Source organism: Schistocerca cancellata, chromosome 1 (genome assembly GCF_023864275.1).
Source record: "Schistocerca cancellata isolate TAMUIC-IGC-003103 chromosome 1, iqSchCanc2.1, whole genome shotgun sequence".
Classification (NCBI taxonomy): Eukaryota; Metazoa; Arthropoda; class Insecta; order Orthoptera; family Acrididae; genus Schistocerca; species Schistocerca cancellata.
The window spans coordinates 1,267,505,883-1,267,523,069 of record NC_064626.1 but is presented as its reverse complement, the minus strand read 5'-3'; the positions used below and the strand labels follow the sequence as shown (position 1 = coordinate 1,267,523,069).

Sequence of the window (17,187 nt, the reverse complement as noted above, 5' to 3'; positions counted from 1 at the left end):
TATTTTTGTTGTGTATGTTTCATGTTTGGAGAGAGCAGCGCAACTCGCGGAAACAGCATCTTCACCGCCGGAACCAGAAAGAAAATTGCTGGCCACTAGACGTCGCGGGTCAACGGCCAAAGAGCAGCAGAAGATCCTGTGACCGGGCTGTTGCGTCGAACGTTCAACATTCAAATAAATAAAAATTTGTAATTTTCCATTGTAATGCCGTCACAGAATGTTGTATTTTGTTCAGTTCTGTTTTGTCGAGTCTGATGTTCACATCTGTATGTCGCATATACGAAGACAATAAAACAGTGTGTGCTCTAAAGCTTAAATACGTGTTCGAGAATTATTTATGAAGAGTTATATTGAGGAAGAATTATTGCTGAATTTTTCCAAGATATTAATTTTCAGAAGAGTTTGATTTCGATTTTTGAATCTTAAAGGATTTATAGTCTGATTTTAATATGGGAAAATAAGATAACTTGCAGGAATATAATTTCCAAGAAGAAACAAACGACGTCTAAATTTCAAAAGTTTCCGCAAACCATGCACGAACGACTCAACTGAAGGTGTTTTAATTACAGTTTCGTTCAAGAATCTTTTATAGAGAACTTTAAAAGAATTTAAATAATTTTTTTGACGTGTTTTGTAAACGACGTAGGTGATGAAGTCTGCACATGGTCATATTTCAAACAAAAATAATTGAGTCATACGCGTCGTTGCACTACAATGTCCAGTAGAAATACAATGTTCATGAATAGCTGACTTGCTTTGCTGCAAAAGGCGGCTGTAACGTTGTTGTTCAGTGCAGCGTTCTTTCACGGTGCGTGTGGTTTGACCTATGTAAACCATACCACATTGGCACGGTATCTTGTAAATTCTGACCTTTCGTAATAACAGATTGTCCTTAACTGATGCCACAAGGTCTGCAATCTTCGATGTTGGGCGGAAAACCACTTTTACCTGAAATTTTCGGAGGATTCTTGCTATTTTAAACGAAGTGTTGCCAACGAAAGGAACAAAAGCTAAAGGTTTTTCCGGCGTGTTCTCCTCTTTATCCACTTCCTGCTTCTTAGTTTTAACTGTTAGTGCCCTGGTAATCTGCCGGATGGAGACCCATTTTCGCTGAATACTGTCTTTAGATGGGCGAGTTCTTGAGGTAAGCTATCTAGATCTGAGGCAGTATGAGCTCTATGAACAAGTGTTTTAAGCGCACTCATGGTTTGCGACGGGTGGTGACAACTCGATGCTTGCAAGTACAAATCAGTATGAGTGGGCTTCCGGTAAACTGAATGCCCTAGAGAGCCATCATTCTTCCTTCGAACCAGGACATCCAAGAAAGGCAAACAACCATCTTTCTCTATTTCCATGGTGGACAGGATGTTGCTATCAATGGAGTTGAGGTGATGTAGAAACTCCATTAATTTGTCTTCTCCATGAAGCCACACTATGAAAGTGTCATCCACATACCTCCAAAAAACTGTTGGCTTCAGGGCAGCTGATTCAAGCGCTCTCTCCTCAAAATCATCCGTAAATGGTTGGCCACCAAAGTATAGTGCGAGGTATTGAACGACGACCCGCTGCAAGCACGAAATTTGTTTGAACAATCAATTCACCGGGAAAATTTTAAAATTCACAATGAAGAGCTACTAGGAAGAGTTTTGAGACCAAGAAACTCATTCAAAACACACCAGGTACTTTTTGAGACGATGAGCGAATCGTTTCGTGCATAGACTGCCAACTTTGTAGTGATACTGGAGGCAGAAAATTCAAGCCTTATGTGGTGTGACAAGAAAGTCCAGACGTTACATCATGTCCGGCCGCGCAGTTGGTAGGTGAGCCAATGTTATATCGATATGATGATCTATGCTGAGTCGCATTAGAGTTATGTACTACGGTTGTAACTAAACATGTCTGAGTTGTATTCTCAGTGTTGTGTTTGTATTCTTCGACGTTGGCGCTAATGATAGTGACCTGGCAGCTGTTGCCTTACCCGCGAAGGCCGTCGGGCGAGAGAAGTCGTGTCGGCGCGTGTTATCACCTTTTATTTAAATCAAATTAGTGAATGAAACTAGTAGTTAAATGTGTTGAAATAATACAGATCTATGTCTGAAATGGAAAAATTTCACGTTTAAGGTCAGGTCTTGTTTAGACTTAATACTAAGAACATCTATGTTAGTGTATGATTTCTGATGTCAAAATGTAGACTACATCGATAACTGTGAAAGTTGACGTGTTTCTTAATTAAGAATATTGATATGTTGGAATATGATAAAAATGAGTATGAATTTTTTTAGTCTGTCGTCGACAAGTGATGATCGATACGAGGACCGAATTTCACTGATGAATTTTTGGAAGGTCACTGAATATAAAAGTGAGGTACCGATCGATATACTGAGAGTTGCCAGCAGAGATATTAGGAAACTGGCGCGATTGGGGAAAGGCCAAGGCGTTGCACAGAACTGAATCTTCGACTCTCTAAAATTCTGGAGTTGCAGGAAGTTAATCAAAACAATCCTTTTGAGTTAACGTTCTTTGTGGCTCCCCGCTGTAAAAGAAATCAGTTAAGTTCAAGTTTTAGTATTTTCCGCATATGATCGACAGTGTTCACTACTACAGCAAAAACTTGGCCGTAACCTATTTTAAAAAATGATGCGGCACCGCAATTATCACATAAAAATGGTACTTGAGAAAAAATGAGTGTATGAAATTTGTTTCTTGAAAGGTACTTATTTTAAATTACTGCACCTGGTCTTTAGACTTCATTATAAGAAACATGGCAGCTTGCAGAACTGCACGTAGCCGTGCTGTTTCTATAGTGCAGCATATTCCCGTAACAAATTAATGACATTGTGATACTCCTAGTGTAACAGATTTAAAAGTCAAGCTTTACTCAGTTAACATCAGGAAAAATCAGGTCTGACTTAAGCAGCCGTGGGGAAGATTTAAAGTTTTCCTTCGTTGACCATTGCAAACAATTTGTTAAAGCTAATATAAGAAGTAACCATACCTTTTAGTATAACGGGTTCTGTTTTGGCACATTATGTTAGACGATCACTCTTCCCTATACTCGTCAACGATTGGCTGCTGTTTTATGCCCTTTGTTCCACGACGATTGTGAGCGATTCCATGTCCCCCTCCCTGCTCTGACATTATCAGTTTGTTTCTGCATCACATATATGAGAAGGAACTGGGGATATGCTGCTAGATTATTTTTATACACTTAAATCTCTAGTCGAGTTTCATATTTTACTTCCAAACTTATTATTACTCTCCTATGTATCTTATTTGACTACTAGAGAGTCAGTATCAATATTTTATTCGTGTAAACTACAGAGGTACTATAAATGATACATTCGTTTTCAAAGCTCTATATTTTCCGAAGTATAACATATACAAATACATTTGACACTTGACTAGAACTATAAACTCATCAAGTTTGCCTTTTTCACTCTATAAATTTTTTGTGAGTGTGCCTCTGGTCACACGACGCACGTACAAGCGGTAGCCAAGTTTGTTCCATACCTTATGTATCAACATCCTATGAATGGTCATAACAGAAGAAGTGAAACGTTCTCTGACCTATTCCGGAGTTCCTGTTAGTAGGGGCAAGTAAGTACTGCCTTTTTTTTGGTTATCAGTCTACTGACTGGTTTGATGCGGCCCGCCACGAATTCCTTTCCTGTGCTAACCTCTTCATCTCAGAGTAGCACTTGCAATCTACGTCCTCAATTATTTGCTTGACGTATTCGAATCTCTGTCGTCCTCTACAGTTTTTGCCCTCTACCGTTCCCTCTAGTACCATGGAAGTCATTCCCTCATGTCTTAGCAGATGTCCTACCATCCTGTCCCTTCTCCTTATCAGTGTTTTCCACATATTCCTTTCCTCTCCGATTCTGCGTAGAACCTCCTCATTCCTTACCTTATCAGTCCACCTAATTTTCAACATTCGTCTATAGCACCACATCTCAAATGCTTCGATTCTCTTCTGTTCCGGTTTTCCCACAGTCCATGTTTCACTACCATACAATGCTGTACTCCAGACGAACATGCTCAGAAATTTCTTCCTCAAATTAAGGCCGGTATTTGATATTAGTAGACTTCTCTTGGCCAGAAATGCCTTTTTTGCCATAGCGAGTCTGCTTTTGATATCCTCCTTGCTCCGTCCGTCATTGGTTATTTTACTGCCTAGGTAGCAGAATTCCTTAACTTCATTGACTTCGTGACTATCAATCCTGATGTTAAGTTTCTCGCTGTTCTCATTTCTACTACTTCTCATTACCTTCGTCTTTCTTCGATTTACTCTCAAACCATACTGTGTACTCATTAGACTGTTCAATCCGTTCAGCAGATCATTTAATTCTTCTTCACTTTCACTCAGGATAGCAATGTCATCAGCGAATCGTGTCATTGATATCCTTTCACCTTCTATTTTAATTCCACTCTTGAACCTTTCTTTTATTTCCATCATTGCTTCCTCGATGTACAGATTGAAGAGTAGGGGCGAAAGGCTACAGCCTTGTCCTTCGCCCTTCTTAATACGAGCACTTCGTTCTTGATCGTCCACTCTTATTATTCCCTCTTGGTTGTTGTACATATTGTATATGACCCGTCTCTCCCTATAGCTTACCCCTACTTTTTTAGAATCTCGAACAGCTTGCACCATTTTATATTGTCGAACGCTTTTTCCAGGTCGACAAATCCTATGAAAGTGTCTTGATGTTTCTTTAGCCTTGCTTCCATTATTAGCCGTAACGTCAGAATTGCCTTTCTCGTCCCTTTACTTTTCCTAAAGCCAAACTGATCATCACCTAGCGCATTCTCAATTTTCTTTTCCATTCTTTTGTATATTATTCTTGTAAGCAGCTTCGATGCATGAGCTGTTAAGCTGATTGAGCGATAATTCTCGCACTTGTCAGCTCTTGCCGTCTTCGGAATTGTGTGGATGATGCTTTTCAGAATGTCAGATGGTATATCGCGAGACTCATATATTGTACACACCAACGTGAATAGTCGTTTTGTTGCCACTTCCCCCAATGATTTTAGAAATTCTGATGGAATGTTATCTATCCCTTCTGCCTTATTTGACCGTAAGTCCTCCAAAGCTCTTTTAAATTCCGATTCTAATACTGGATCCCCTATCTCTTCTAAATCGACTCCTGTTTCTTCTTCTATCACATCAGACAAACCTTCACCCTCATAGAGGCTTTCAATGTATTCTTTCCACCTATCTGCTCTCTCCTCTGCATTTAACAGTGGAATTCCCGTTGCACTCTTAATGTTACCGCCGTTGCTTTTAATGTCACCAAAGGTTGTTTTGACTTTCCTGTATGCTGAGTCTGTCCTTCCGACAATCGTATCTTTTTCGATGTCTTCACATTTTTCCTGCAGCCATTTCGTCTTAGCTTCCCTGCACTTCCTATTTATTTCATTCCTCAGCGACTTGTATTTCTGTATTCCTGATTTTCCCAGAACATGTTTGTACTTCCTCCTTTCATCAATCAACTGAAGTATTTCTTCTGTTACCCATGGTTTCTTCGCAGCTACCTTCTTTGTACCTATGTTTTCCTTCCCAACTTCTGTGATGGCCCTTTTTAGAGATGTCCATTCCTCTTCAACTGTACTGCCTACTGCGCTATTCCTTATTGCTGTATCTATAGAGTTAGAGAACTTCGAACGTATCTCGTTATTCCTTAGTACTTCCGTATCCCACTTCTTTGCGTATTGATTCTTCCTCACTAATGTCTTGAACTTCAGCCTACTCTTCATCACTACTATATTGTGATCTGAGTCTATATCTGCTCCTGGGTACGCCTTGCAATCCAGTATCTGATTTCGGAATCTCTGTCTGACCATGATGTAATCTAATTGAAATCTTCCCGTATCTGCCGGCCTTTTCCAAGTATACCTCCTCCTCTTGTGATTCTTGAACAGGGTATTTGCTATTACTAGCTGAAACTTGTTACAGAACTCAATTAGTCTTTCCCCTCTTTCATTCCTTGTCCCAAGCCCATATTCTCCTGTAACCTTTTCTTCTACTCCTTCCCCTACAACTGCATTCCAGTCGCCCATGACTATTAGATTTTCGTCCCCCTTTACATACTGCATTACCCTTTCAATATCCTCATACACTTTCTCTACCTGTTCATCTTCAGCTTGCGACGTCGGCATGTATACCTGAACTATCGTTGTCGGTGTTGGTCTGCTGTCGATTCTGATTAGAACAACCCAAAAAGGAAAAAGGTACAAGGCATTAGGTCAGACGACCTCAGGAGCCAAGTTAACAGAGCCAAGTCTTCTTCAGCACCGCGCCCATTCCAACGATGTCGAAGTTCGTCGTTTAGTTAGTGACAAACAACGATGCTCCAGTGTCTCGCTCTGCTCTGTTTACATGGCAGTTATTTTCCCCAGTTCCTTCGGAATGCACGCAGCACCGTTGTAACAGATAAACACCTCGTGTATTCCAACAAACAAAAACTGTTCTTTGTCGCCATTTTCTCAAGGCACTGAACACCTAACGCCAGTGCAAACTCAGCGAGTTTGTGGTTCCATTCATATATTCCTATTCATGAATGTATCATGTTTGTACATGTAATACTTTGGAAACTATAGAACTTTCGAAATGAATGAATCATTTATAATAGCCCCGTATTTCTACAGGCTGATGCAACAGATGTCTGTGGTGCTGTGTTGCTGCACACCGCTTATGCTTCAAAACGCAAAAGACAATTCTGAAATGTAACAGGGACTCTTACACTGTAAAATAAATGACCATTATCACAATACACAAATAAAACCAAAGATAGATTGTTCCTAGCGCAAAAAGGATTAAGTTTTAAGTTATCAGTATCTCTAAGTATGAAATTGTGTAGCATTATTATTTCTAAGTGAAGAAGACATCCTTAGAAATTTAAAAGGGAGAATGTATCATGGTAAATACTGTAAAACTCAGTAAGATACCGACTGTATCACATCAGTATTAGAGAAAGACTCAGGAACCAAGTTGCCGCTGTGTAAAATATACTTAGATGTGAAGATAGCCTAACAACGACGCAAAATTAACAAAGACTAAAAGGAAATGGAAATTCTTTAACACGCGCTCGAAAGGGCCGCCTAATGACTTGGATGATTGTCTGAGGAAGGAAGGAACATTTGGGCTTAATGTCCTGTGTAATATTAAATGATTAAAAGGTGGAGCACAACTCCTGCACCTCCTGAATGTAAGTCTACTGCCTGAAATAAGTGTCAGCTCGATTGGTGGAGGACAGTTTAGTAGAACAGTTGTAGAATATAATAAAGAGGGAAATAATAAAGGCTGGGGAAGCCACCAATGTTCGTGCAACAGTAGAGTTAAAAAAGAAAGACACTTGCTTATCACCGGAAAGAATGACATAAACGCCATCAGCATATGAGGCTCAGAGACAAATTCATTAGGAAGTGAACAGAACCATAACCAAACAGTCTGTGAGAAAGAAACTAAAAGGAAAATAGATGGTAGAGCTACATAGTGTGAAATGTATAGACGCTTTTTTACATCAGGTATGGTTTATTACTATATTTAACACCACATAAAAATGAACTGTTGATACTCTAGAAAAATTACGTATGAGTTGCAGGTAACACCATCACGTCGAAAGAAATAACTACTGTAGCAACATTGAAATATGAATGAACTAAGTTTAACGAACATGAAAAAATCGTAAACCATAGAAATTAATGAAATGATAATTAAATCAAGACCCTAAGCTGTCGACAGGCGTTGATATACATCAACAGGGACAGTTGAAAATGTGTGCCCTGACCGGAACTCGAACCCGGGATATCCTGCTTACATGGCAGACTCTTTATCCATCTGAGCCACCGAGGGCACAGAGGATAGTGCGACTGCAGGGATTTATCCCTAGCACTTTCCCCGTGAGACCCACATTCCCAACTTAATGTCCGCAAACTACATTCGTAGTGCCCCTGCCCATTACACTCATTACTCGAGGCAGACAATCTTACCGAGTCCCGTAAGAGTTTGGGCAACGCGTGTGCATCCAGCACAGAAGAAGAAGGTCAATGGCTGGTTAGCCTTAACTATATGAAGATGGTACAGTTCTTTCGGACATGTCCGAAAGTACAGATACCATCTTCATATATAAATTAGTGTTTACACACACAAGTAGAGATAAATATCATACTTCTAATTTTTATATTGTAATTAAATGCAAAAATTAATATCCTATATTACCAGCGGGATGTATATGCTGAAATTTTTTGTTGACCGTCCGAGTAAATCCATGTTGCACGCCACAGTCATTTTCCAAATGTCCAAATGTTTTAAACTGAATGGCGTAGTCCATTGTCCGTGCATTTATTGTCCTAGGAGGATCCGATGACACAGGAAATGTAGCGTACGGACTCATCTCGTACAGATCTGAAAATAGTAAAACTCATTGAAATCTCAGTGCAAATATTTTTTCAGTAAAATGTGATAATAGTGTTACTAAATGCTTTTTACTGATACGTGACATTAAAATCCGGGTTGCATACAGTATACAATATTTTGAATCTGTGTGGCAGATATCATGATTCAGTGGCTAACAAAATCTTTTTTAGCAAACTGGACACCAATAGAAATTACACCTTATTATTTATTTCATTTTCAATAAAAAGGAGAAAATATTACAGAAGTTGTAGAGAGGCAGATTTTATAAAGAGGATTTTATAAAAATGCTTCCATAACTACTGCAGTGAACCACCAACTCAAGAAAAAAGTTCAGCACAACAAATATATGACAAAATACTGTAAAAAATCGTAAGAGGAAGCAATACCGTAAGACCTAAAAACAGGAACACATGCACGCCAAAAGTTGTTTTCAAAGTAAAAAAAAAAAAAAAAATGCGAAAAATTTACATGCAGAAGTTGTTTCAAAGTAATGTTTCCACCATCTTTTCGTGTGTTCTAATTCCGTTCATTTATTACAGGCCGCTGAAGAGGCTTTGAAAATAAATGAAGGGAAATGCCTATGGCCAACATTTAAAAATATTTTATTTAGTTTTTAAGACCGACTGGACATAATGGTAAAATCACATCTGCAATACGTGTACAAGAACGTATAACAATTGGTTATTATATTATTTAACACTCAATTAGTTGATATATCTAAAATGAGGACCATAATCATGCATATCAAATCTCAGCGTAGCAGTTAATTGTGGAAGGCAAACATGGAATCCTGCCCGTACAGCCTTGATGCTACATTGGAGGCGATTGTGTGTCTGACTATTAGCTCTTTTACGTGTCTTTGTCATATGGTTCATTAACGTTATAGAAATGTGTTATACTCTTATTTATACGGCAGTAAATCAACGTGATAACTGTTTCACGATTAAAATTAACGCCCATCACGTCAAATATTGTATTCCGTTAATGGTAGACGAATCTGAATGAACCCCTGAATTGAAAAGCAACAAGGATTTCTGGCATATTGTTAAAATTCTTAACGACATTCCTGTGAATATGAAGGATCATTACAGAATGCCAGAAGACTGGAGAAATTCCTGAAAACTTCAAACTTCAACAGAAATAGAACAAATACAGTAACAAAAAAGGCAAATGTCGTGGGATGTTGTAATCACAGAACTACACCTATTTTGTCTCACAGATTGTAAATGTTAGTAACATGATAAGGAGCAGAATAAGAAATATGAAATAAAGGAAGATGAGTTTGAGTATGGATCGCGAAGAGTAATTACGTAAGCAATTTTATCCTTGCGAATAGTGATGCAAAAATAACCAATAATTAACTAAATACCTCAGTAGCTTTCATATATTTCAATGACTTTTGACATGGTAAACTGTATGTTTTTGAGTTTATGTAGAGTATAGGTATTGCCTGGAAGGATAAGAAGATTGTAAGGAATTTGTATTAGCATCAGTCCACCCAAATAACCGCACTTACGTGTGAAAGAACAGCAAAAAGTCAGAAGAAATTTTAGGCAGAGCTGGAGTGTTTCCACCATGTTCACTGTGGTATTGCCCAGAGATTGCGGTGCCACACCAAAGTAGGTAGCGCGAATTCTTACCATAGACATTAGCGAGGCCTCCCTGCAATTCGTAACAACCAATGGGAGGAACCCCGGAAGACCACTCTTCCCTCTCAACACATCAGCGCCCTCGCGCTGAGTAAAGTTTACAGAGGGGTCCAGAAAAATGTAGACAGTTCTTGATAGTCAGTACAGGGTTATTACAAATGATTGAAGCGATTTCAGAGCTCTACAACAACTTTATTATTTGAGATATTATCACAATGCTTTGCACACACATACAAAAACTCAAAAAGTTTTTTTAGGCATTCACAAATGTTCGATATGTGCCCCTTTAGTGATTCGGCAGACAACAAGCTGATAATCAAGTTCCTCCCACACTCGGCGCAGCATGTCCCCATCAATGAGTTCGAAAGCATCGTTGATTTGAGCTCGCAGTTCTGGCACGTTTCTTGGCAGAGGAGGTTTAAACACTGAATCTTTCACATAACCCCACAGAAAGAAATCGCATGGGGTTAAGTCGGGAGAGCGTGGAGGCCATGACATGAATTGCTGATCATGATCTCCACCACGACCGATCCATCGGTTTTCCAATCTCCTGTTTAAGAAATGCCGAACGTCATGATGGAAGTGCGGTGGAGCACCATACTGTTGAAAGATGAAGTCAGCGCTGTCGCTCTCCAGTTGTGGCATGAGCCAATTTTCCAGCATGTCCAGATACACGTGTCGTGTAACTTTTTTTCTCAGAAGAAAAAGGGGCCGTAAACTTTAAACCGTGAGCTTGCACAAAAGACGTTAACGTTTGGTGAATTGCGAATTTGCTGCACGAATGCGTGAGGATTCTCTACCGCCCAGATTCGCACATTGTGTCTGTTCACTTCACCATTAAGAAAAAATGTTGCTTCATCACTGAAAACAAGTTTCGCACTGAACGCATCCTCTTCCATGAGCTGTTGCAACCGCGCCGAAAATTCAAAGCGTTTGACTTTGTCATCGGGTGTCAGGGCTTGTACCAATTGTAAACGGTAAGGCTTCTGCTTTAGCCTTTTCGGTAAGATTTTCCAAACCGTCGGCTGCGGTACGTGTAACTCCCTGCTTTCTTTATTCGCCGACTTCCGCGGGCTACGCGTGAAACTTGCCCGCACGCGTTCAACCGTTTCTTCGCTCACTGCAGGCCGACCCGTTGATTTCCCCTTACAGAGGCATCCAGAAGCTTTAAAGTGCGCATACCCTCGCCAAATGGAGTTAGCTGTTGGTGGATCTTTGTTGAACTTCGTCCTGAAGTGTCGTTGCACTGTTATGACTGACTCATGTGAGTGCATTTCAAGCACGACATACGCTTTCTCGGCTCCTGTCGCCATTTTGTCTCACTGCGCTCTCGAGCGCTCTGGCGGCAGAAACCTGAAGTGCGGCTTCAGCCGAACAAAACTTTATGAGTTTTTCTACGTACCTGTAGTGTGTCGTGACCATATCTTAAAGAATGGAGCTACAGTAAATTTATGAAATCGCTTCAATCATTTGTAATAGCCCTGTATTAATGGAACAAATTGACATACCGTTACAATGCTTGCAGGGAGGGGGGGGGGGGGGAGGAGGACACCTTTTATGTGTTCAAAGTGACCTCCATCAGCAGCCAAACAATTTCGATGCCATTGAGCTGTTGATAACCGAAATGCGGCTGTCGTGTTGCAGCTGCTGTGTGACAGCAGCACAGGACGCCTCAATGGTTTCTCGTACCTCGTTCGGTGTAACTGGCTTCTGTTGGCAAACTTTATTTTTCAAGACCGTCCCATAGGTAGAAGTCAAGAGGCGTAACGCCTGGAGACCGTAGTGGGTAGCCAACAGCTCCTCTTCGACCTATCCATCGTCCAATTAGACTTTCATACTAGTCGGCTTTGACACCTCCGTGTTAGTGAAGCGGAGTGCCATCTTGTTGTAGGTACAATCCATCATTTCCAACCACGTCTCGGATCACAGGTGCCGCGAGGGATTAACTGGGCGGTCTAAGGCGCTGCAGTCATGGACTGTGTGGCTGGTCCCGGCCGAGGTTCGAGTCCTCCCTCGGGCATGGGTGTGTGTGTTTGTCCTTAGGATAATTTAGATTAATTAGTGTGTAAGCTTAGGGACTGATGACCTTAGCAGTTAAGTCCCATAAGATTTCACACACATTTGAACTTTTTTTTTCGGATGACAGGTAAAATCGATGTTTGCAGTGCCTCACCAGTTATGGTACCTTCAAAGAAGAATGGGCAATCAAACCACGCGATGACAGATCACACCACACATTAACCCGGTAGATTACCATGTTTGTCCACGTCAATGTGAAGATTATCAGGAGCCCACTACACGCGGCTGCGGCGGTTTACAGTACCGTTCAGTTTGAACTGAACCTCGTCAGACCAAATAACCATCCCCGCAAACCGTTCATCTTCGCGAAGCATCAAATGGTTCAAATGGCTCTGAGTACTATGGGACTTAACTTCTGAGGTCATCAGTCCCCTAGAACTTAGAACTACTTAAATCTAACTAACCGAAGAACATCACACACATCCATGCCCGAGGCAGGATTCGAACCAGCGACCGTAGCGGTCGCGCAGTTCCAGACTGAAGCGCCTAGAACCGCTCGGCGACACGGGCCGGCTATTCAGGGTCAATTGCCACTTTTTGCACCATACAGATACCTTATCTAAATCATTTTGGATTCGTGATTTCTTATCAGAAAGGTCACAGTTCGTAGTAATAGACAGAAAGTCATCGACTAAAACAGATGTAATATCCGGCCTAGGCGCTCGGTTGTTCCTGATCTATATTAACGACATAGGAGACAATCTGAGTAGCCGTCTTAGATTGTTTGCAGATGATGCCGTCATTTACCGTCTTGTGAAGTCATCATATGATCAAAACGACTTGAAAATGATTCAGATAGCCGGCCCGTGTGGCCGAGCTGTTCTAGGCGCTACAGTCTGGAACCGCGCGACCGCTAGGGTCGCTGGTTCGAATCCTGCCTCGCGCATGGATGTGTGTGATGTTCTTAGGTTAGTTAGGTTTAAGTAGTTCTAAGTTCTAGAGGACTGATGACCTCAGATGTTAAGTCCCATAGTGCTCAGAGCCATTTGAACCATTTTTAGCGAAGCATGCCTTCAAACCACTTGTAGTACTCCATCCTTCGATCCGCTTCGTCCTCGTTCATAGTGTGCATCGATCTTGGAATGTACATTTTCCACTTTGCAGCCTTCAGAATTCGTCGTACGCTTGATCGGTTTACACCGCTTTGATTTGCACCCCGCTACTCAGGTTTTTTAGGTGACCTAGTAAAATGCTACAACACAGTAACGCTGGAAACTGGACTAGTGATGTTTATTGTCGTCGCTATCTTTCCTTATGCACATCCTGAGCAGTACAGTGGGCTTAGAATTTATCCCGAATACGATAAATTGTTGTACGCGTTGATGGCTGTGTTCCAGACACATTACGCCATTGCTGTTGTACTTCCATCGCGATTTCGTACTTCCAGTACCACTTCAACGGCAATATTACGTCATTCATTGCCGCACCGTTATCTGCTGGAAAACGTGTGCCAAGACGTGTTGAAGAAACAATGGACTTCGCTGCCGCGCAGAATTGCAAGATGTATCATTTTATTCGAAAGTTATTAACTATCAAGGAGTGTCTAATTTTTCTGGATCCCTCTATAGCGTCGAGCAAGCAAGAGCTCATCTCAGTTCGTGACCTTATCTGAAGGAGTCAACATCATAGTGTAGGAAGAGTTGTTAGAGTTTCTTATGAACTGTACTTTCATAAATCTTGCATTTTGTACCTCAAGAGAACAGTTTGTTAATCAGTGCATCACATGATACTTTGCTAGTCAATGACAGTTGTAAATTATCCGGTACTCCTGTGGCAAAGAAGTGAGTGAAAGTTAAGTAAATATTTTATTCATTTCTGTAATAAAGTGAACTAATATTTGGTGTTTCTAGATTGATGAGGCTTCTCCCAGAGCAACCTAGGAACCCAAACTAATGGTCGGACGAAAGTAGTTTCATCTCGTCACAATGTGTTTATTTAAGAAGGAAATAATACCTCAAAACAGTAAACCAAAGACGTAAAGGCACGTGAATTATTGCATATTATCCACCGAGACATTGCTCTAGTTGTAGACTCAGAAAGGAACATGAAAAATGTCGAAATTACTAACAGTTTCTATCACCAATATAAGCTAAAAACAAATGCAAAGAAGACAAAACTAACAGAAATAAGCAGCATCCACCTAACAGCACCAGCAAATGTAAAACTCGGTAACTAAAGAATCAGTCAAGTGAAACAATTTTGTTAGTTAGGAAGAATCAGTTGAAATAATAAGAAATATAATTTAGAAATTAGAAGAGCAGTCTCTGCCAATTAAAACTTTTTATAACAACAGAATTTAGTTAACTTTAGTAACAGACAAGAACAGGAACATCAAAATAAGGAATGCTTTCAACAGGGATTACGAATGGAGCATACTGCCGTAAGTAAGTAAAAGATGAATAGAGAAGAAAGACTAAGACCATCTGCAAGGAAGGGAGGAAAGTAACAAAAAAGAGCGAGAGTCAAAAGAAAACCAATGAAATGGTTCGGTTATAGGTAGTTGGTGGTCGGTACTTGGATGGGTGACCATCCAGGCCGCCGTGCGCCGTTGCCATTTTTCGGGGTGCTCTCAGCCTCGTGATGCCAATTGAGGACCGAATAGTAGCGGCTCCGGTGAAGAATACCATCATAACGACAGGGAGAGCGGTGTGCTGATCCCACGCCCCTCCTATCCCCATCCTCAGTGGAGGATGACACGGCGGTCGGATGGTCCCGGTATGCCACTCGTGGCCAGAAGACGGAGATTTTTTTTACAGGTAGTTGAAAGAAGACAGTTCCTGAAAGGAATAGAGCGAAGGGGAGCAAAAATGGTTGACTTTGCTCTTAGCGATAATACACTCCTGGAAATTGAAATAAGAACACCGTGAATTCATTGTCCCAGGAAGGGGAAACTTTATTGACACATTCCTGGGGTCAGATACATCACATGATCACACTGACAGAACCACAGGCACATAGACACAGGCAACAGAGCATGCACAATGTCGGCACTAGTACAGTGTATATCCACCTTTCGCAGCAATGCAGGCTGCTATTCTCCCATGGAGACGATCGTAGAGATGCTGGATGTAGTCCTGTGGAACGGCTTGCCATGCCATTTCCACCTGGCGCCTCAGTTGGACCAGCGTTCGTGCTGGACGTGCAGAACGCGTGAGACGACGCTTCATCCAGTCCCAAACATGCTCAATGGGGGACAGATCCGGAGATCTTGCTGGCCCGGGTAGTTGACTTACACCTTCTAGAGCACGTTGGGTGGCACGGGATACATGCGGACGTGCATTGTCCTGTTGGAACAGCAAGTTCCCTTGTCGGTCTAGGAATGGTAGAACGATGGGTTCGATGACGGTTTGGATGTACCGTGCACTATTCAGTGTCCCCTCGACGATCACCAGTGGTGTACGGCCAGTGTAGGAGATCGCTCCCCACACCATGATGCCGGGTGTTGGCCCTGTGTGCCTCGGTCGTATGCAGTCCTGATTGTGGCGCTCACCTGCACGGCGCCAAACACGCATACGACCATCATTGGCATCAAGGCAGAAGCGACTCTCATCGCTGAAGACGACACATCTCCATTCGTCCCTCCATTCACGCCTGTCGCGACACCACTGGAGGCGGGCTGCACGATGTTGGGGCGTGAGCGGAAGACGGCCTAACGGTGTGCGGGAACGTAGCCCAGCTTCATGGAGACGGTTGCGAATGGTCCTCGCCGATACCCCAGGAGCAACAGTGTCCCTAATTTGCTGGGAAGTGGCGGTGCGGTCCCCTACGGCACTGCGTAGGATCCTACGGTCTTGGCGTGCATCCGTGCGTCGCTGCGGTCCGGTCCCAGGTCGACGGGCACGTGCACCTTCCGCCGACCACTGGCGACAACATCGATGTATTGTGGAGACCTCACGCCCCACGTGTTGAGCAATTCGGCGGTACGTCCACCCGGCCTCCCGCATGCCCACTATACGCCCTCGCTCAAAGTCCGTCAACTGCACATACGGTTCACGTCCACGCTGTCGCGGCATGCTACCAGTGTTAAAGACTGCGATGGAGCTCCGTATGCCACGGCAAACTGGCTGACACTGACGGCGGCGGTGCACAAATGCTGCGCAGCTAGCGCCATTCGACGGCCAACACCGCGGTTCCTGGTGTGTCCGCTGTGCCGTGCGTGTGATCATTGCTTGTACAGCCCTCTCGCAGTGTCCGGAGCAAGTATGGTGGGTCTGACACACCGGTGTTAATGTGTTCTTTTTTCCATTTCCAGGAGTGTACATTTCTTAAAAACATTTTCGAAGGAAAAGTAATGAGGAAATATCGGGAGATTTGTTAGATTGATCTCAGAAAAAAAGAATAAAATCCAGTAAGGAGAATCGTATTTAGAAATTCATACATCATTACAGTGTGGTCTGAGGTAATGAAATGGCGATTAGTGTATTTAAAGTATAAAGATTAGTTTCAAGTTGTATTATGTATGTAAGAGATCATGTTTAAATGTGTAATTCAAACTACACATGTTCAGTTGCTAATATTACAATTTGTTTCTCACCGGAAGAAGCATCTGACTGCTTAACTAGCTGATGGTCGTCCATTTTGGTGGGGGATGCTGAGTATATCTGCTGGAAGTTCCTCTTATTGTCCATTTCTGCAGCGGCCTTGCAAGCACTCGGACTTTCAGGAACTCCCCGGTTACTTTTGTACTGCGCATCTCGCTGACACTGTCTGAGAAGAGTTTCATGTATTCATTAACATAAATACACAGCACGAATATGATAGTTACTGGTGTTTACTTGCTTACCTCCTGTGTATGGCCACATACACTAGCAGGCCAGCTGACAACAAGAATATTGCAGAGCAAACCGTAGGCACTATTACGTGAATGTCCTCATAGAACCGAGCTGTATCTGTTGGGCTTCGGTTTTCTTGTATTGGACCAACTGTTGCTGAAGACAAAAATGTAACAATCAGTAGAGCAGATATTAAATTATATCTATATAGGTTCTGCTTACGCTCTGTCAATAGATTTGTTGTTCAACACTATTTAAACGAGAAGAAATG

At 42.0% G+C, this 17,187-nt stretch overlaps 1 protein-coding gene across 1 annotated transcript in view; it reads right to left on the bottom strand.

Annotated features, from left to right (window-relative positions):
- The window catches only part of LOC126094953 (Down syndrome cell adhesion molecule-like protein Dscam2), an 890,199-nt gene that overhangs the window by 18,180 nt on the left and 854,832 nt on the right, over positions 1-17,187 (bottom strand). The window contains exons 32-34 of the mRNA XM_049909611.1: positions 16,928-17,072; positions 16,679-16,851; positions 8,219-8,404 (exon numbers count right to left, since the gene is read on the bottom strand). Coding sequence (XP_049765568.1) covers positions 8,219-8,404; positions 16,679-16,851; positions 16,928-17,072 — 504 coding nt within the window. The remainder of the gene's footprint in view (positions 1-8,218; positions 8,405-16,678; positions 16,852-16,927; positions 17,073-17,187) is intronic.